We start from the raw sequence: 18304 nt of genomic DNA, 5'->3' as shown, positions 1-18304 counted from the left end.
TGTGAAACCACAATCACAACTTTAAATCTTGCTATAAAACATTCCTTTAAATGTACTTGCCCTCTTGTCTCACAAAATAATGTGTGCACAATAGATTTTAGCCTTGGACTCACCAGCTTTTGTGCTGTTTACTGTTTTCGTTTACTGATTAATACATCTAAAGTTATTTTGCAGGTGTTTGAAGAACAACTATTTTATTTTTCATTTCAATATTCATTCATCAGTTTTCCATTCGGTTTACTGGCCTCTTTGATTGGCTACCTACAGTTGGTATAACTATCACTCCTGGTGACGAAGGGGGAAATACAGCTTTACATTTACACACACAAGTCTTGTCCTTGTTTTGTTTGGAGCGACAATCACAAAACCGCCAGAAGGGTGTGGCATTACGAGTGGAATTTCACTTCCTGTATTTCTCAGGTGAGTCACCTGGATCGTGGATTACATTGAATGTTGTCGACATCCGAGTTTCAGAGTCGACGGTATTAGTCTGTGGAGCTTCGGATTATTGCATTACGTCTGGATGAGCACAAGAAAGGTTTTATGTTGTTTCCTCTTCCTTAAATGACAGTTGTCTGTTAAGAGGAAAGACGCAGCTATTGGGCTCCTTGCGGCCTAAACACTCCTTTTATAATTGTGGACTAACTGGGTATTTTTGTTCTCTATTCTAGTTCACGGTCATTGCAAGTGGCTTCTGTGTTGTATCTGCGTGGGAATCTTTACAGGACTTTAAAAATGAATATATTAAATAAAGGGCTGCCAGAAGCGTTTGCGCTCCTGCTTCTTGGGCTTTTTGTGAACTCCATCGCTGGCCAGAAACTCGGTGAGGAATGCTTTTCCCAATTCCACGAAGGTAAGAACGATTTTGTGCTCGATGCCGATGGATCGGTGAAAGACGGAGCCACGTTCATCTCTGCCCCGAAACTCGAGCGATACAAGGACTGCTTGAGCGCGTGCTGCAAACATCCAAAGTGCAATGTCGCCTTTATGGAGCGCACAACCGAGGAAAACATGATCAACTCCTGCTTTCTATTCGACTGTCTGTACAAGACGAAATACGTCTGTCGCTTTGTCAGGAAGAAGGGATACATGAATTACATCTTGGATTCCGTTTATGAGAGTTATCGTGACGATAATACCATCAAAAGTAAGAGCAAAACTCAGTTAAACATTACATTCTCAGAATAAATATGGATCCCATTTATGTGAAAACTCTTGAGATTTTTTTTAATGCTGATCCGAATGATATGGCGATGCAGATGAAGATTTCAATTTGCATATATCACAGCAAACATTTTTAATTTATATCTACTGAGAGATATTACAGTCAATTGTATCTGTGTGGGGAATCCACTTCTAGAGAAATAAAAATAAGTGAGATAAAATGTGACTTTCCATCAGACTTATCAAGCTCAAGTAACTTCTTTCATTGACATTCAATGTTGAAAAACGGTTTGCAACTGAAAATATGTGAGGCCACAGATCTAGGGCAGAAACCTTCAGTTTTGCATGTCCACACATGTCAAGAAGTTACACGCCTGACAGTTTCTGTTTCTATCACCTTATTTAGTCGGCCTTTGATGTTGCAAACTGTATTTGTTTGTGGATTTTATGTTGATATGATCAATGTTAATCTTGTGTCCTTACAGAGGAAAGTGACAGTCCACCAGTGGCCAACGGAGGCCTGGACCGGGTAGTTCAGCCTCATGACAGTGTGACTTTGAATGGCATCCAGAGCACCGATGATGTTGGGATTTCGTCCTTCCAGTGGCAGATCCTCGGTGATTTTCCTCACATTATCATTGAGGTGAGGAAAGCAAACAACAACGCAGACCTGATTTTTGCTAGAAAAACTTATTTTAGTTAACATAATTCATCCAATCAGTTGTGCTTTACTGGCATTGATTAACAACCAACATCACTGTTTCATCCTTTGCAGAAAACCAACTTTGACGATCAGATTATCGTTTCCAATCTGTCATCTGGGATGTACAAGTTCCAGCTGACTGTCACAGACACCATCGGTCAGTCAGACTCGACCAGGATTTCTGTCCTGGTGCTCACTCCTGAGCAGTCTGAACGTGAGTATCTACGCTCAGAGGGAAGCCGTCTGAATCTTCAACGCACTTTGAACATATTTGTTTATGAAGAACATCCGCTTTAATGTTCATCGTGTTGATGAACTCTGTATCAGAGACTGTAAATGAATGAACCCTCGGGTGGAATGTTGCAGGAAAAATGGTTGAGTTTCAGTTGCAATGAGTCACGCACCCACTGCACTTTGTTGACTTATCCTTTGGCGCATTCAGTTCACCTGCATTGTTTCATTGTGAAAAAGACCTGCTGGTATAATGCCCCTCACCCACTAATCTTCTAAACACCATTTTGAATTATCTCCTTCAAGATATAATCTATAGATTAGTTCAAGTCTTCCAGTTTACTCTCAGATTAATTTCCAAAGAACTCAGATCATCAGTTTTTCAGACTCATTTGCATATGTTTTGAAAGAATCTGCGATTCCATGTTAGTTGCTATCAAACCTGTCTTGGCTTGCTCAACTTATTCCTGATAACCAAATGACAGAGAACAATAAGACAGCAGAGGTTTTTTTTAAAGGAAGTTAGGTCAACACTGACATGTGAAACAGGTTATTTGTCAGGGAATGGTGGTGGATAAAATGCCATCCTTAGTTTTTATGTGTGGTGTCCAGGTTTCTTCCATTGAAACACCCTTTGACAGAAGGGAGTACTGCAATCTAGGTCTGTTTTTTTTTTTTGTTTTGTTTTTACTGCTCCCCTGATACCATCTCTCCACCCCCAACTCAACAGAACCTGTCAGTCTGGTTTCAGCCTGCAGTGCATAAACAACACTTCCGCCATTGTTGCAGTCTCAATTGATCAAAAGTGATTTAAAGTCTTTAACTTTAATCCTTTTTACGAGCACTTTCTATTGGTCGGGTCTGTATTTGCATGTTGTTGGCTGATTAAGGACAAGAGAAGACTTTTAACCACGCTGTGGCTTGGCTCTGTTACCCATTAACTGCTCGGGTCCTGGACTTTAATGGAATATTCTTGACCACTGCAGGGACTACTCCACTGCATGTCAGTACCACAGTAAATGAATGACTCAAATGAATTATCCCACAGATTAACGACATGATGGTACCGTGAGAAGTGATTAAAGAAAGCGTCACTTCTCTATTTAGGCCTGTTGTGTCTGCACTTCTTTGTAAAGTGTAATATTAGCTAACCACAAGCAGACAGCCTACATCAGCTCCTCTAACCTCATTTTTTTTCCTCATTTGCATTTCTGTGTGGTGAGCAGTTTCATGTTATTTTATCTGCCTAAAACAATACAGGCCCTCCCAAAAAAGAAAAAAAGTTAAACCAATCTGCAAAAAGTCTGGCACAAGATGTGCGACGGAGCTATTAATGGTTAGTCAAACTAGTTTATGTTTGAAACGAGTGTTACATTGTCGAGCGTTTCATCAGGTCATCTGATGCACATTAAGTTAGAGCACTGAAAATGTTGGTGATTTCTCACTAGATTGCACAATCGCTTATTATTCTCCTCGCCTCACTCAAGCACATCGTTCGCGTCACCTTGCATGCCTTTGAAGCCACAAAGAAGCAGAATTCAGATCTTGCCTGAACACAACACATGCCACAGATGATTGTGTGATGATGCAGTTTCTAAGCTTTCTCAGTTCTGAGTCTGATCTTTCACTTTGCGTCCCATCAGATCACTGCATGGCTCCGAAGAAAATTGGGCCGTGTCGTGGTGCTTTCCCTCGCTGGCATTACAACGCTGCCTCTGAGCAGTGTGAGCAGTTCACGTTCGGTGGCTGCAGAGAGAATCTCAACAACTACCTCACCAAAACTGAGTGCCTCACCGCCTGTCACGGCTCAGGTATTTGTGCTTTTATTCTTGAGTTTTCCCTTGTTTTTTTTTCCTATGAAGTGTTTGTGAGAAAATATGATCAATAAGAAATTATGCTTGCTGACTAAATGTTCCCTTGGCAGCTTTCAATCAGTTTTAATCTGTGTACTAAGAGATGATGCATGTGAAATGGACAACGAGCACTCAGACTAGTTGCACAAATCAATTTAGAGACCGAGTCTCTAAGATATGCAGATATGCCCATAAAAACGAGAAAACAGAGCTGCAGAGAAAAGTATTAATAGCATCACCAGGGAGGATGAACAATGACAACAGCCATCTATTGGTCAACAATTTCAGTCACTGCCTGCAAAAGGTTTTCCAAATTATATTTAACAGGAAGATTTTTTAAAATTGAATTTGAACCTATACAATTAGTTTGAAATCCCCAAACCAGGATCTCCCACGAGTTATTTTTATTTACTTGTAAACCTGCTCAGGATAATGACAGAGAGGAGATCAGACACTTAATAAAAGATCAATTAATTTTTTTTGGGAAAAAAGTCCAACTGTTCAAATATTTACCACATTGACCTGGTATGTCTGAAATTTATGTGTTGATTTTGTAGCATCACAGAAAGTTGTCAGCATCAGAAGTGGCCTTATGATTGCCAGCAATTGTCAAACACCTTTTAGTCACTGAAAACTGTAGCAAACAATTGAACCTGTTTTTTCCTTTTGGTTGTTTTTCTTTCAGAAAAAGACAGTAAAAGTGGTAGAGGTTTGCCTATTCCTACAGAAAAAGGTGGGTAAATTCTGTCTGGTATCTGTAGGTAAAATTAACACTGTTGCTATACAAGGAATGCAAAGAGTAGAGCCAACATGTGCATATTCAAATTTATACATCCTAATATTTGCCTGTGAAGTATATTCTTCTGTGGTGTTGTTGTTCACAGCAGTGTTGTTTCACAGTGTTTGAAACCAAAGTGCCTAACTGGCAAAAATAGTTTTGACATGGTGTTGGTGTTACCAAGGGGAATCTACTTTTTCTCTCCAGCAGTAATGGAAAACATTTGTTTAATAGATTTTTCAGAGCACCTAGGCAAAAGGACATTTTTGCTATATTTTAGCCATGTTTTGGAGATTTTTGCCACTAGATACACTGTTATTAGTAAACTAATCAGTTATATGCACTAAAACAGACAGTTTCCTCTGTGTTTGTTTGCCACAGGAGAAAAATGTGGTGCTCCGTGCACCCCAGAGCAGTTCACCTGTGCTAATGGGTGCTGTTTGGATCCAGGCCTCGAGTGTGACTCCACCCCACAATGTACCGATGGGTCAGATGAACAGAATTGCGAGGACTGTAAGCCCTGGCTATGCAAACCAAACATTTTCATACCGTGTGACGGAATATAAGTAAAGTAATGATAAATGTTCCTTTGAAAGACATGCTAACAAGAGTTTTATCCTCTATCAGTGAACAGCAAATTTCGGATTCTGCTGGAGATTCCAGTGGATGAACAAAAAGGTGATTGAAACTTTGAGTCTTTTGTTGCTGATGATTTAAAAGCGTTCACTGTAATCATATTTATTCTTTTTTAAATGTGACCGATTCCTGCCATCTGTTTTAACTTCCTACTCTCTCAACTTATTGTATATTTATTGTTGTTCACAGTACGCTGCACGGAGACTCCCGACACGGGAAGCTGCAGAGACAGTTACACAAAGTGGTACTATGACCCCTACCAGCAGGACTGCATGCGCTTCAACTATGGTGGCTGTTTAGGAAATGAGAACAAGTTTGACGATCAAGAGACCTGTAAACGATTTTGCCGTGGGGTAACAGGTGAGTTGTACATATTTTCCACCGGCTCTGGTTGCTTTTTAACCACCTCTTTTTAAGTGAGCTCACCCAAGAAGAACAGACAACCAGAGAGTTCTGGTTCTTTCAAAACGCATCGCTTGTTGTGATGAAAACCTGACTGCAGCTTAAAATGAAATATTTTATCTCATTCACCTACATAGAGCCATGATAAACTGTATTTTGTTCTTTCACAGGAGTTGAGTTTACATCTGTAAATACAGCATGGAAGTCTTAATAAACTTAAGACTTTAAAATGATGTCAGTCTTGAGCTTATGCAAACAGTAGGAGTATTTACACTGAAGACGTGAGGACTTCGCTTGTCATGTTTTTGCCAAGCTAACATTCTAAATACATTTTTTTTCTCTTTCAGACAAGGATGTGTTTTTGAGAAAGGAGGAATATGAAAAAATTACATCTGATTCCGAGACAGGTATTTTTCATTTGTATTTTTTCCCTCTCTAAACCCTTACAGTCTCAAACTGAATCTCTGCCGAGGTGATGAATTAAATTTAAACCAATACAAAGCGTCTACAGTGTGACGGACCATCACGTGATGTCAGAATGGCTTCAGTGCATTTTGTCATTTATTTTACAAGTCTGCTACTTTACTAGAGGGATGGACCATCATTCTTCAAGAAGACTTACTCTCATTTTGTTCTTATACTGTGGCATATGTTAGTGCTACTGAGAGAAATGCCAATAAGATAGATGTTGTTACCTTAACTGAGCCTCTGAATCCACTCACAGGGGTCAAATTTTTTTTTTTTTTTGTTTTTTTTTAACCTATTGTTATGCCTTTAAACCACCATGATAACTCTAATTTACTGGACAGGTATCATTGTGGCAGCCATCCTCCTGGGTGTAGCCATCGTCATCCTCCTTGGCGTCCTGGGGTACTGCTTCATGAGGGGAAAGAAGTCTTCACAGCACCACCGTGTGCCCGTCAACAGCGCCCCAGTTACCACGCTAGAGAGCCGAGAACGTCTGGTCTACAACAGCACCACAAAGCCCATATGACACCTCAGTCCTCATGTTTGACACCCACACTTGGACCGTGTGTTACCATGGACTTGTGTCATACTCAATAGAAACTCAGATTGATGAGAGTGGTGTTGGAATGCTGGAGATGTTTCTTACTTTGTCCGTATATGGATGTTTTTAAAGCTGTTGTACAGAGAATGCAGAAAGTCGTTACGGATTAAATTTAATGTCTTGTTGTTGTTTTTTTTGTTTTTGTTTTTTTTATTAATTATGTGGCCTGTTGAAACAAGTTGGTAAATAATAGTTGGTACTCAGGTGAAAATGAAAGGACTGTCATAAATATTGAAATAGATTTCCTTTCATTTGGATTCATTTATAATTTCTTATTTTCTCACTGCTCTTGCTTCCACTAAATGATCAGTTTTCTGTGAACAGCTCTTTTTCAAAGAAAGATTTATCATCAGACTGTAGGTACGCATTAACCTGTTAAAAATGTGTTTAGCCTTGTGGTTTTTCTTACAGCCAAACTCTATAAAATGTTGTGGAAGTGTGAAGTTGTGCTGATGCCTTTAACATCTTGAGGTCTTGCCATCTTCTTCCCTCAGGTTTATTTCTAACTGCTTTTTCACACTGTTGTTACATACTCCATTGGATTTTGCTTACATGCATAATGTACATAAGAATTTCAGAAAGTAATATTTTTATTGGAGCTTAGAGTGTATTCTTAGAACAAGCATCATACAAAGAATGCTTATACCCCCGTGCTGTTGAATATTACATGTTTTAAACTTCGGATGTGTTTTTACATATGACCGGATGTAGTTTCCTTTAGCTATAGCTGTATCATGATGTTCATACCAAATAAAGATATGAACCCATTAATTTTGGAATGCTTTGTCTTACGAAAGAGGTCTTCTTGTCTGAACATGTTTGGAAAGTTTCTGTTCTTGCATACTAGTGTGTGACTCAACAATTTCCCTGTGGTCTTAGTTTACACGAAACACTTTGTCTTATCACATTTTTTCAAGGTTATTCACTGTCTATTCCAAGTATATTCTTTAGTTTGATATTTATGTCAGATCTGTGGTATAAGAGAACAGAAAGGAAGACGACAATCATAGGTTGATTGTTGTGATTTTCTTGAAGCCTCCCACAAAGCACAAGAAGGGCCTATATTGCTGTAAAATGTGACACCCACTTAGCCATATGATAACAGATTGTGGTTTAATATTGGGGATATTCTTAAGGAAATTAAGACGCCTGCACGGCACATATGAACTACCAATGTGAATGGTGCAATTTTCCAATTTTAGAATCATTAAAATCGTACTACACTCAAGAGTGACAAAGCAAAAACTGTTTTTTGTTTTTTTTTTACAGATAAAGAAAGGTAGAATACCCTATGTTGGTAGTTTTACAAACCGTATGACACATTTTAGCTGCAGTGTATCCCTCCTCTCTGTGATGGACCTGTCCAGGGTCTAGAGTTGTTCTGTGAAGATGAAGGTCAAAGTAAACATAATTGAGCTCATAGAGTGACCATACAGAAGCCAGTTTTCACCAAAAGACACCTGAATACATAAGATCAGAACAAGCGAAATCTGCTGATGTGACTAAATGAAGAATGAAGTTCTTGATCACAACTCGCAGAACAACATTGAGCTGAAACCGACCACTGAGCATTTCCTCATTCTTCTCTAACTGTCAAACATTGTTATGGCCAGAATTGATGGAGAAAAGATTGAGCAGTCCTGTGTACAAACCTTTTAAAGAGTATTGAAATCCCATCCTGGGGCTAGGGTTTACATTTCAATAAGACAACAACGCAAAGCATACTGCCAGGAAAATAGACAACTAGCCTCAAGAAAACTTGAGTCTTCTTATTTCTGATTTATGGATTAAACTTTTTGATAACCAAACAGAATTTAATAGAAAAAAAGGTAAAGCTTTCTGACTGCACTATACATTCACTTAGATCACTGTTACTGCAAAGGTGAATGGACTCAAGATAGTCTTCACTTTTCTTCAGTTTTTACCTGCTTTTGGAAAAGACAAAACAAAAAAAAACTAAGTCAGAAGAAAAGATCTTTTAGAAGATATTTTGGCTGTCGTGGCTACACTCAATCTTCATTCTGGTGTACAGCTGGTTTATGTTTAACCTCTGAATCAATGACCTTTATTAGGATAAGTGAAATCTATGGTACACAGAAAGAAACTGTAGCCTAAACAACAGGTGCAAATTTATTTGATACCTCTGATTACAGAAGAATCTGGTCTACGTGAGTTTTTTTTCGACTAAAATGTTTAAACTGCCTTAAAACCGTAAATCTCAGCTTTCCAATGAGCGCACTTTTCTTGAGGTTTTTTAAGCCATTCTGCGTCAAAAACTGGTTATGAAAATGATCAGCAGATGGCGACAAAACTCAGTCAACCTCGAATAGTTTAGCAGAAATTCCATCAACGTGATATCTCCCTCTCATCGGTCATAAAATCTTTTCAAAACCTGACAATGAGTCACTACGATAGTCGTGCAGCTTGCTCCGGCTTGTTGCTTTCTTTCTTCTACTCATGGGGATCATGAGATGATTTCCAGGAGAAGGTTTGGGAAAGGGGGTCGTGCAAAGCAAAAGCGCTTCACATAAATTAGCACCCATCAATAGTTTAACTGAAGCCATTCTTTGTGAGGCCCCCATTCTACTGACCAGACCCTCATAAACGTAATTTGCAGGGTTATAATTTATTATCTCTCACTAAACTATCATTGTTTTTCATTGTATGGATGCAAGTGAGGACACTTCAGAGAGAGGGGAAAAAAGCTCAAACATCCTTATTTTACTTATGTAAAACCGTTTTACACTTAAACAAATGTCCAAATCAACAGATGTTATGATGTAGAAACAGACTCTGTACCCAAACTGTTCAGACGTTTCTTTGTTGCATTCATGTCCCCCTGTAAAATTAGAAATAATTTAATATACTCGTTCGTTTATTTATCAAACAAGGTTTTATAGAAGTTTGACTCAAAGTTCTATAAAAGTCTTGTTTTATAAAATGTGTTAATTTTGAGGTGTATGCAGTATTTTGTTTTTTTTTTGTTGAGAAGCGATAGACCTGCGAGAAACAAAATAACTGTATAACAACAGCAGTTATTGTGTGAAATCTAGAGGGTAAAGTGGCAAGGGAGTATAGAAAAAAAGTAGACTTTTGTTTTTTAACCACATTGAGTAAAGATGAGACCGTACCGAAAAACATTCACAGTCATAAGTTCGCTGTCGTTAGGTGTAGTGTCTATATTACCGAGGGGCCATGAAAGCAGCAGCAGTTCTTCTCGTTTCTTCAAAGATGCAGCGGTGGGTTTGGTTATCGGACAGTAGTGTGAGCTGCTGACTTGCGTTAGGATGTGTGCGTGTGTGTGTCTGAGCGGCATGTATCATGTGAAAAGAAGAAACTAACGGAGTAAGCTCAGTACTTCCATCAAGAAACTGGAGAGAAACGTTTAACTGGGGGCTTTGGTCGCCGGAAGGAAAGAAGTTGGCGAATTCGGTAACGTGTCCTACTTTTGAAAACTTTATCAAAACTTTGCAAAGTTAACGTTAGCTTTAATAAAACAAGCCACATGTTGCACATGTTGCTCTATTTTGATGTGTTTTGTGTTTTCTTATAATGAGCATTTGAAGCCCGTTAAGAAACACGGGGCAGTTTATTGTCTTTTATCAGCTGTTACAACTATTACTTTAAGGAAAACAGACTTTAAAGTGTCAGATGATTGGGAATTGAGATCATCTGTACGAGGGGATTTCTCCCCTGGGTTTGGATTTGTGAACAGGTTTTAGGTGGGTTTCGGCTTTATGTAATGCCACAGCCTTTAAGCTGCAGGCACGCAGTGGACAGGAGTTTCAGTCAGATAAGTTCTGTTTGTCTTTGAAGCAAAAACACTCTCACTTGCATGAACTTTGATCAGCTGCCACAGGGAATATGTATATGTAGCCGAATTATTTTGCATGGAGTCAAATGTTTAATCTCACCACCGAAGTCATGCTAATCTTGTGAGAAAACCCAACCATCATTCCGCAGTTGAATCATTTGCCATTTCCTCTCATCCTACATCCCATTCCTCCCCCATGGTGCCCATTCTTGGCCACAGCAAAACCCAATTGTTTGTTCTAATGAGCACCCCAGTGAGACACAGAGAGGGTTTTAAATGCAGTCTGTTTATAGGTCAGTAACTCTCCCCACCAGCAGTTGAAGAAGAATGGGATAAAAATCAATCAATTACCGCTGAAAAGTTCCATCTTGTGTTTCTGTGACCTCACTTGACCTTTCACACAATAAAGTCTCAACTTCATTTCTGATAAATGTTGCCCCAGTGCGTTGAACAGCGCTCTCTTTTAGGTGGTCCAGACAGGAAACCGCACAAGTGTGTCTTGGATGTCAGAGTTCGCCATCAGTTCCTTCTTCCAGCGTCGCGGTATGCTGCAGCTGGGATAGAATCCCCAGAACAGCCGAGTGCAAGGCTGGTTTAATATGGAGACCTTCAGCATCAGAGCTTTTCACAAGCCTCTTTTTTTTCTTTTTTGTCATGTGGTTCGGTGCCTATTCAATGCTGCTTTGAGAGACAGTTGGGGGAGACCTGGATCCCATGAGAGCTGTAAGTCCCACTTTTACAAGCTCAAGCTAGGATTGCACTGTGGGCGTCAAAGGTTGACTTTAAACACACTCGCCAACATTGTGTTTGTTTGAAAGTGGAGAACGAACGCCATATGTTGTTGGTTTTTTTTTTTCAGCATTCCAGTCACACCGGGGAGATCGGCCCATATTTTTGTCATTGCCGTGTTTACAAACCCACGTGAAGGCATGGAGGAGCTATTTGGAAGCAAATGTGGTGTAATGTACCTTTAAATGGGCACACTCAAGTTCTATTTGAGGACTTGTCATCTGATTTTACCCAGCAGGCCCGTCCTCTCCCCTACAAACTCTGCAGGACGTTATGGAAGACTACTTACCCTCTGGCTGTTTACCATTCATTATTTTAAAGAACTTTAAGTCTTCACTTGTTATTTGCCCTCTCAGATGGCACTTGCCAGCCTCAGTTGCCAGGTATGCATTCTGTGTTTATTTGTCATTTCGTGCAGGGAAGTGGAAAGTGCTATTTCTCCTTGCTCACAGCAGTGGGAAGCAATTATTCTGCCATTAAGGGCTATTTTGACTGCGGGAGTTTACATGCACCATATGGGTTAAACTCCTCAGAATGCCCTATGGGTGTTCAGTTGGATGGACTTATTTATCACAGCATTTTTAGCAGCATGCTCAGAAATGTGGAAATTAGAGGCTCATATGCCTGTGTCTCAGGGCAGAGTTCTTTGTTGAGGCTGTGGATTTGATGGAGCTGAAGAGCTGCCATCAGGGTGTATTGTTTTCTCCAGTGAATGAGAAGCTGTTGGTCTCTTAAAGCCTATGTGTCAGAGGACAATTTGCAGGAGTAATGTGGGAAAAGAGAGCTCTCACTGAAAGGCCTTTTTTAGGGGGGGGTTCTGCAGGGTTAGACGGGATAAGAGGGTAACAGAGAGGTCATGTAAGGTAAACATGGCACCAGTTCTGATATAATAAAGACTCTATGTCACAGTTAGCCTTGTGGACCTCTGTAAAGTCCCGACTCCAGGTTAAATTTTTATTTGTTCTGAACGTAAACATCCGTCTTGATGGATGATGTCTTAAAGAAATCCAACCCACCGTTACTGGCCAAAGACATCCCGCGGGACTAATGTCATACTTCCAGTGTCCCGTGGGTCTTGTTCGGGTGAACGCATTAGGCATTGTGAGGGGCAGCATGAAATCTATTTTTTTGTTTTGAGTATTTTTAGTTGCTTCACTCCAACTTGTTGTTTGGATGAAGAATTGTCTCACTAAAGGCTGATTAAGTTCTTTTTTTGATTCAGACGCTCAATTGAACCCATGTCAATGTTTGAGTGCAGTTGGCAGACTTCTTTGAACATTGTTACACATCATTATTTTTAATGCAAGTAGTAATTAGCAAGGTAATCCTAACCCAGCAGAATTTTTGAGTTCTCCCGGTGGCTGCTTTCCTTGAAAATGTCATGGCACAACCTCTCACAACTGTTTTGATGCTTGCTGCACAAACTTGCAGCAAGTCTTTTGCATGTAAGGGTGGAAACACGAACCACCTGTGGGTATTTCTAATGAGAGTTCATCGTATGCAGATTGAGAACAGCTCTGCACTGCCAAAATCATAGTTAATCTCAGGCATTTAATATATGCTGGTAGCCGGAGCCCACACACGAAGTCGACCAAACTGTATGAACAGGTGTTCAGAAACTCGATCTGAAATGGACAGGGCATCGTCTGTTGGTAACTAATGTGCTTTCAGGTAGTATTCAGTGTTCGGGGGCTGTAGCTGTGGGAAGTGCGCTGTTATTGCTGTGGAAAATGGACATTTGAAAGAAATGTGGAACATGTGACACTGCCCCTTGTGACAGTCAAATTGCCATGCTTCTAAAGTTACACATCGACCTGTGTTTATGTTAACTGACGACATTCAGCCGGAAGTGGCGGCTGGTAGCTATGACACCAGATGGATAGCTGGAAAAGACTGTGACTGACCTCACCGATACTGCTTTGTTTTTCTTTCAGTAACCTGTCAAAACATACATGTTTGATTTGTTAAATGGAGTCTTGTTGGCACGGACTGTGATGTAGAAGCAATGAAAACATGTATGTGGTGGCAGGTTGACAGGATGAGCTGAGGGCCAATCAGGATGAAGTCACTTTCACCATGACTTAGTGCACTCGGCTCTGTGAACTTTTCTTTTTTCTTTGGGACTGGCGGGACACTTCTAATCATATCTTTATAGTTAAAATTCCACAACCTATATGTTGCAGGAAAAGAACAAAAGAAGTGGCTTAACTTAATACTGTGATGGGGACGCAGGTATGCATTTAATTGCATTCTTTTCATGTTGTTTGTGTAGTTGTTGCAGTCCATTTTGTCTCTATTTTTCAGGTTTTCTTCCTTCTTTAGTTAGAAATAGATTCATATTTACTGTTTGCGCATATCATGCTAAAGTCTTGAATGTAATGGTGCAGTTGCCAAACGGCATATAAAAATATATACCATCATACTTGTATGTCGGCCATTGACTGCCTCTATTTCTAAAGATCTGCGTTAGTCTTAGAAAAAGACACATCAGGCAACCTCTGTACCCAAGTAAAACGGTTTTATTGACACGTCAATGTAAGAAAAGTATTTACTTGGTGAAGAACAAGGTGGAGTTCTTAATTCTTATTTGATGCTCTATGTGTTGATAAATGATAATTCTATTTTGTGAGCAGCATGTGCATCTCAGAAAAGATCCACTACGCTGCACATCAAGGAAGCAAAGACTGCCAACACTGTATGTGATTTACACGCTACCTTTTTAAGAAATGATCCACACCTTTTTCATCATAATTGGCCAAGTCATTCTGGGTTTTTACCTAATCTTGTTTTGACTCAATGATTCCCATCCTCTCTGACTCATCTGTGCCCTCTGTAAGCCTTCCTGAGGAGACGGAGAAAGTGGCATGTCTCTATAAGAAGAGAAGTTGTGCTTTCCTCTGTAGACATGTTGACTAGTTTTACTTCTCTCAGGCTGTCAGTAGTGGAAAAAAAAGCTCCAGATAGTTATCACTCCCACAGGACACTTTACCTTTACTCATTAAGCTAAATACCTTGGTTTACAACTTGGATTGTGCATACATTGTAAGTGTTAAGCTGTCAGCATGCACGATGTGGTGACTCAGTATAAATTTCCGCTTTATTCACATGAGTGATGTATCTTGGCCAACATCTTTTCCCCGTAATCATCTGTTTGTTTTGCTTAAGGACAGGAATTCAGGCTTTGACTGCCTGGATCTGTGTAAAGCCGTTCGATTAGGAAAAACAAGGAAGTTTATCATCTCATCTGAAGAAGTGATCCATTACAGGTCTTTCTTTTAATAAGCATCAGATTGGCTCTTGTGGCATCTGTCTTCAATTAAGGGGGCAACTTGCAAATTCCCAGGTGGGGGGTTCATGCCGCGGGTAATGCAGTCATCAGCTGTGGGAACCAAATGCTCTCCATTTGTGTGAAATGGGACTTAGTTTAAGCACAGGTGGTCAGCCTGGCATGAATGTACGTCTGTTTGCAATGTTTTCTTTAGGACTTAAAATTTTGCCTTTCCCCCTCCTTAGGTAAACAAGGGCTTGACATTGCAATATGTTGGCAAATAGTATCTCAGTTAATTGGTTATCATTGTTGAATTTTGTCCAAATGTTTTATGATCTTTTTCACTGCTTTGCCATGTCCAGTTAGGAAATTTAAAAGTTTCTACTGCCTTGATCCAAACAGTCTTTCTGCACCTACCAGAAGCCATGGATAAGACACTGTAAAAACAGTGTTGAGACCCAGACATCTGTTTTATCTAGGTTTGAGCCTATTATTCCCAGCCTAGTCTGGCTTCATTGACCAGAGACAGATTAGCATAGTTTTGGTTTGGTCATTAGGCAGGGTTAACTCAGAGGTCATAGTAGGTGACATTATCAAAGGAATTTATTAGGTCACTGTTCACTTAGACAAAACCAAAGCCAGGCCCTCAAAATCATCTCTCTTCCTGCACCTGCATGCGACACAAACTAATCCAACGCCTGAAAATCGATTGACTAAGCTTGGTCGAAAACTTCAGACTCGATGTTTTAAACATAGACGAGACTGAGCATAACTCATTTGTTAAGCTCTTCACTCTATAACAAATTAGTTGAGTCCACTCACATACTGAAGATTTTCAAGATGAGGCAAAAGACATTTAAATGGTGATATTGGCTGGATCTCACCATGTTGCAGAGAAGTTACACAAACACACTCACACCTTTTGTAAATTTGCGTTTGCTTCATTCTATTTGCGCTGTGCCTGTATCGTTGCTCATGCATTATTGCAAGAGGTTCACGTAAATGGAGACCCACTGGTTGAAAAATGGCTTCGAGGTACTTCTTGTACTCTGCAGCTGTCCAGCAGAATCTCAAGTAAACAAGTTAAAAATGAAGAGTCCAACAGAAAGCTGGGTTTCCTTTTAATGGGAGGGACAGATGTTGTTTTTCTTGTGTGCTTGTTGTGGTTTCTTGTAAGCTAACCAAAAAATATTAGGCTGTCTTTGGCAGGAATTACAAGGCTCATTTTAGTCCATTCTGCAGCTACAAGAACCCCAGAGTGAAGCGGTACTCTTAATGTGCACATCAGGCTCTGTGACTTTTCTCCTTGCATTCCTGCACATCGTAATTGGTAAACCTCCTGGCAGTGGGCTCAGTTTTGGCCTCGCCTGGGCCGGCTGTCAGCTCGGCGCAGTGGCCGGCATATGCAATAGGCACAATGCCCTTCCTAATCCCCAAAGAATTCCTGCTCCTCTGATCTAGCTGGCTCAAGAATGTGATATTTAAAAGGCCCAAGGCTCACCAGGACTCATAGAGGGACAATTTCTCATGCGCCAAGTTAATTTGCTGTAAGGAGAAGGAGCCGCAGTGATGTGAGAAACTGGCAGCACTGTGGCTCCAAGGGACACAGCTTATCATTAAGAAAACCACAGTTTTGGCATAAGGGATTAGAAGAATACATGCTGCTAGAGGTGAACCTGTAATCCCTCTAGATAATTACCGGTAATGAGGGATTTATTTTGATGTTGCACGGACCGATCAACTATGTAGTTTTTTTTTCTATTACCAAAACACATTTAAGTGAAGTGTTTGGTTTACCTGGTTATTATTCAGCTTTTTTGTACAGCATGCATATCTGTAGAGTGACTCAGTAATTTGTGAGTTGTTTTTTTTAAGCTATATTTTTAAAGATCTATGCTTAATTTAAACATATAGTAGTCAAATGGCCACCACAAAGATAATGAAATACTCTTAACACAACTTGACAATTCATTGTCAAGTTGGATCCACTCCTGCTCTTCTGGACTGATTACTCCCTGCTTCTATCACAGTTGCCTCTACAAACCTCAACCTCAACCAGTGAGCAGGAATGGGAAGAATTTCCCTTTTATGTAAGACTTGTTTTGACTCTGTGTAGTTGAGAAAGAAAGATGAGCTGGTTGAAGAAATAATTGCGTAATTAAAACACAACCCCGTGACAGTGATAAGCACCACCCCACTGTATTTACTGTATATCTTCACACAAAATGTCTGGATTGTGTCTCAACATTTTTTTTCTTTTGTCAGCTACAGAGGCCTGCGTGCCATGCCAGAGGAGTCCCATTCTGCTCCCCACCAGGGCCCAATGGGGGAAGGTAAAATCACTATTTGTTCAATTGACGGTACCTACGCTTTCTTAACTGCTTTCTATAAATTAGACATTTTTATGATATAGAATTTTAGTAGGGGAGTTCGTTTCTGCTGGCATATCTAGTTACCCAGGACAGTGTACTAATGTAACACGCCGTCTGCAGCAGAGCTAAATGGAAAACTGCTGGAAATGGAAGAAAAAGAGGAAATGTACAGACGTTGAGAGGGAAGCTGAAAGAGCTATGAACTCTCCTCCTACACTCCTGACTGGCAGAGAGGCTCTTTGTGTGGCTGTGGAGCTCGGCCAACCCCCTTCATACAACTGAAACCCCTGAACACCAGCACAACTTGGCAGAGTACTTCAGAATCACTGACTGGTTCGTCTAGTCAGCGATGCTGACCTTGTATGCTGGGGGGGGGGAGCACTCAAATTACATATTATTTTAGTGTTTATAATCTTTAGACTCAAAGCCACTGCATTAACACAGGCCTTCTTTGTGTCTGTTTGCCTGCCCTGTCCTTCAACCCACCACCACCCCCTCCTCTCCTATCTACTGACCACATTTGGCACTGGTCTTCCACTTTGACTGAAGAATACCAATGTGTCAATTGTTGCCTTTTTTCCCCCGCGCCTGTCCTTTGGTTCAGCTCAGAGACTTTGGCTGGAAGAAAACGTGTGCCACCCTCATGCAAATTTGTGTCTATTTAATGCAGGTTTTCCCAGCTCATTTTTCAGCTCGTACATCTGGTAAAACGTCACTTTGGCTGAGAGAGATAACTCACTCCTAGCTGAAAGCTTTTCAGACTGATATGGGTTTTAAACCAGTTGTTGTTAAAGTGTGACCAACATAGTTCCCCTGCAGCGGATGGCTGTAATTAAGTGGCAGAGCTGCTGGTAATGTGTCATTTGATTATGTAGTTAACAGGAAGGAGGAATGCACTCAGTGAAAGACATACCCCTGTCTGTTCAAGGTAACCGATTAAAAGGTTTACCGTCTAGCTCCAGTTCCTCTTCAGTGAGGAAGTGGCATCATGTCCCTATGAGTTTCAGACCAAGACGTCCCATATCAGCTGTTGAGACTATTTCCTCCATTGTTTTACTTTAAAATTCTTTCCCTAGAAAAGCTAGATGATGGAAACCTACATATGACCTCTCATTTGTTCCATTAATGAAGAACTGTCATCACCCGAGGTTGAACTGATGTAAACTCATATTATCTTTGTGTCCCACATGTGAAATCTCTTACAATTGAAAAAAGATACGTCAAA

The 18304-nt window shown here is 40.3% G+C and overlaps 2 protein-coding genes across 3 annotated transcripts in view; both read left to right on the top strand.

Moving 5' to 3' along the window:
• The first annotated feature begins 397 nt into the window (after window positions 1-397).
• Window positions 398-7603, top strand: spint1a (serine peptidase inhibitor, Kunitz type 1 a). Its single transcript, XM_072365929.1, has 10 exons — window positions 398-1147; window positions 1650-1807; window positions 1940-2081; window positions 3742-3909; window positions 4637-4684; window positions 5111-5242; window positions 5357-5407; window positions 5555-5725; window positions 6115-6174; window positions 6577-7603. The coding sequence occupies exons 1-10, from the start codon at window positions 736-738 to the stop codon at window positions 6759-6761; spliced, it is 1527 nt and encodes a 508-aa protein (XP_072222030.1). The 5' UTR covers window positions 398-735; the 3' UTR covers window positions 6762-7603.
• A 2458-nt stretch (window positions 7604-10061) lies between these two features.
• Window positions 10062-18304, top strand: part of LOC140270730 (pleckstrin homology domain-containing family G member 3) — a 31063-nt gene continuing 22820 nt past the window's right edge. For both annotated transcript variants that reach the window (XM_072365928.1, XM_072365927.1), the window contains exons 1-2: window positions 10062-10268; window positions 16973-17040. In XM_072365928.1, coding sequence (XP_072222029.1) covers window positions 16992-17040 — 49 coding nt within the window. In that variant the 5' untranslated portion in view covers window positions 10062-10268; window positions 16973-16991. The remainder of the gene's footprint in view (window positions 10269-16972; window positions 17041-18304) is intronic.

This window comes from Leuresthes tenuis, unplaced genomic scaffold (genome assembly GCF_036924035.1).
Source record: "Leuresthes tenuis unplaced genomic scaffold, fLeuTen1.0.hap1 SCAF_15, whole genome shotgun sequence".
Classification (NCBI taxonomy): domain Eukaryota; kingdom Metazoa; phylum Chordata; class Actinopteri; order Atheriniformes; family Atherinopsidae; genus Leuresthes; species Leuresthes tenuis.
Note: the sequence above shows the minus strand (reverse complement) of the source record. Positions and strands in the feature narration are given on the sequence as shown.

Excerpts from the sequence above, each read along its gene's own strand:
- spint1a (XM_072365929.1), top strand. The coding sequence starts at position 736 with ATGAATATATTAAATAAAGGGCTGCCAGAAGCGTTTGCGCTCCTGCTT. Across the intron at positions 1,148-1,649 it reads TGACGATAATACCATCAAAA|AGGAAAGTGACAGTCCACCA; the intron begins GTAAGAGCAAAA and ends GTGTCCTTACAG. Across the intron at positions 1,808-1,939 it reads TTCCTCACATTATCATTGAG|AAAACCAACTTTGACGATCA; the intron begins GTGAGGAAAGCA and ends CATCCTTTGCAG.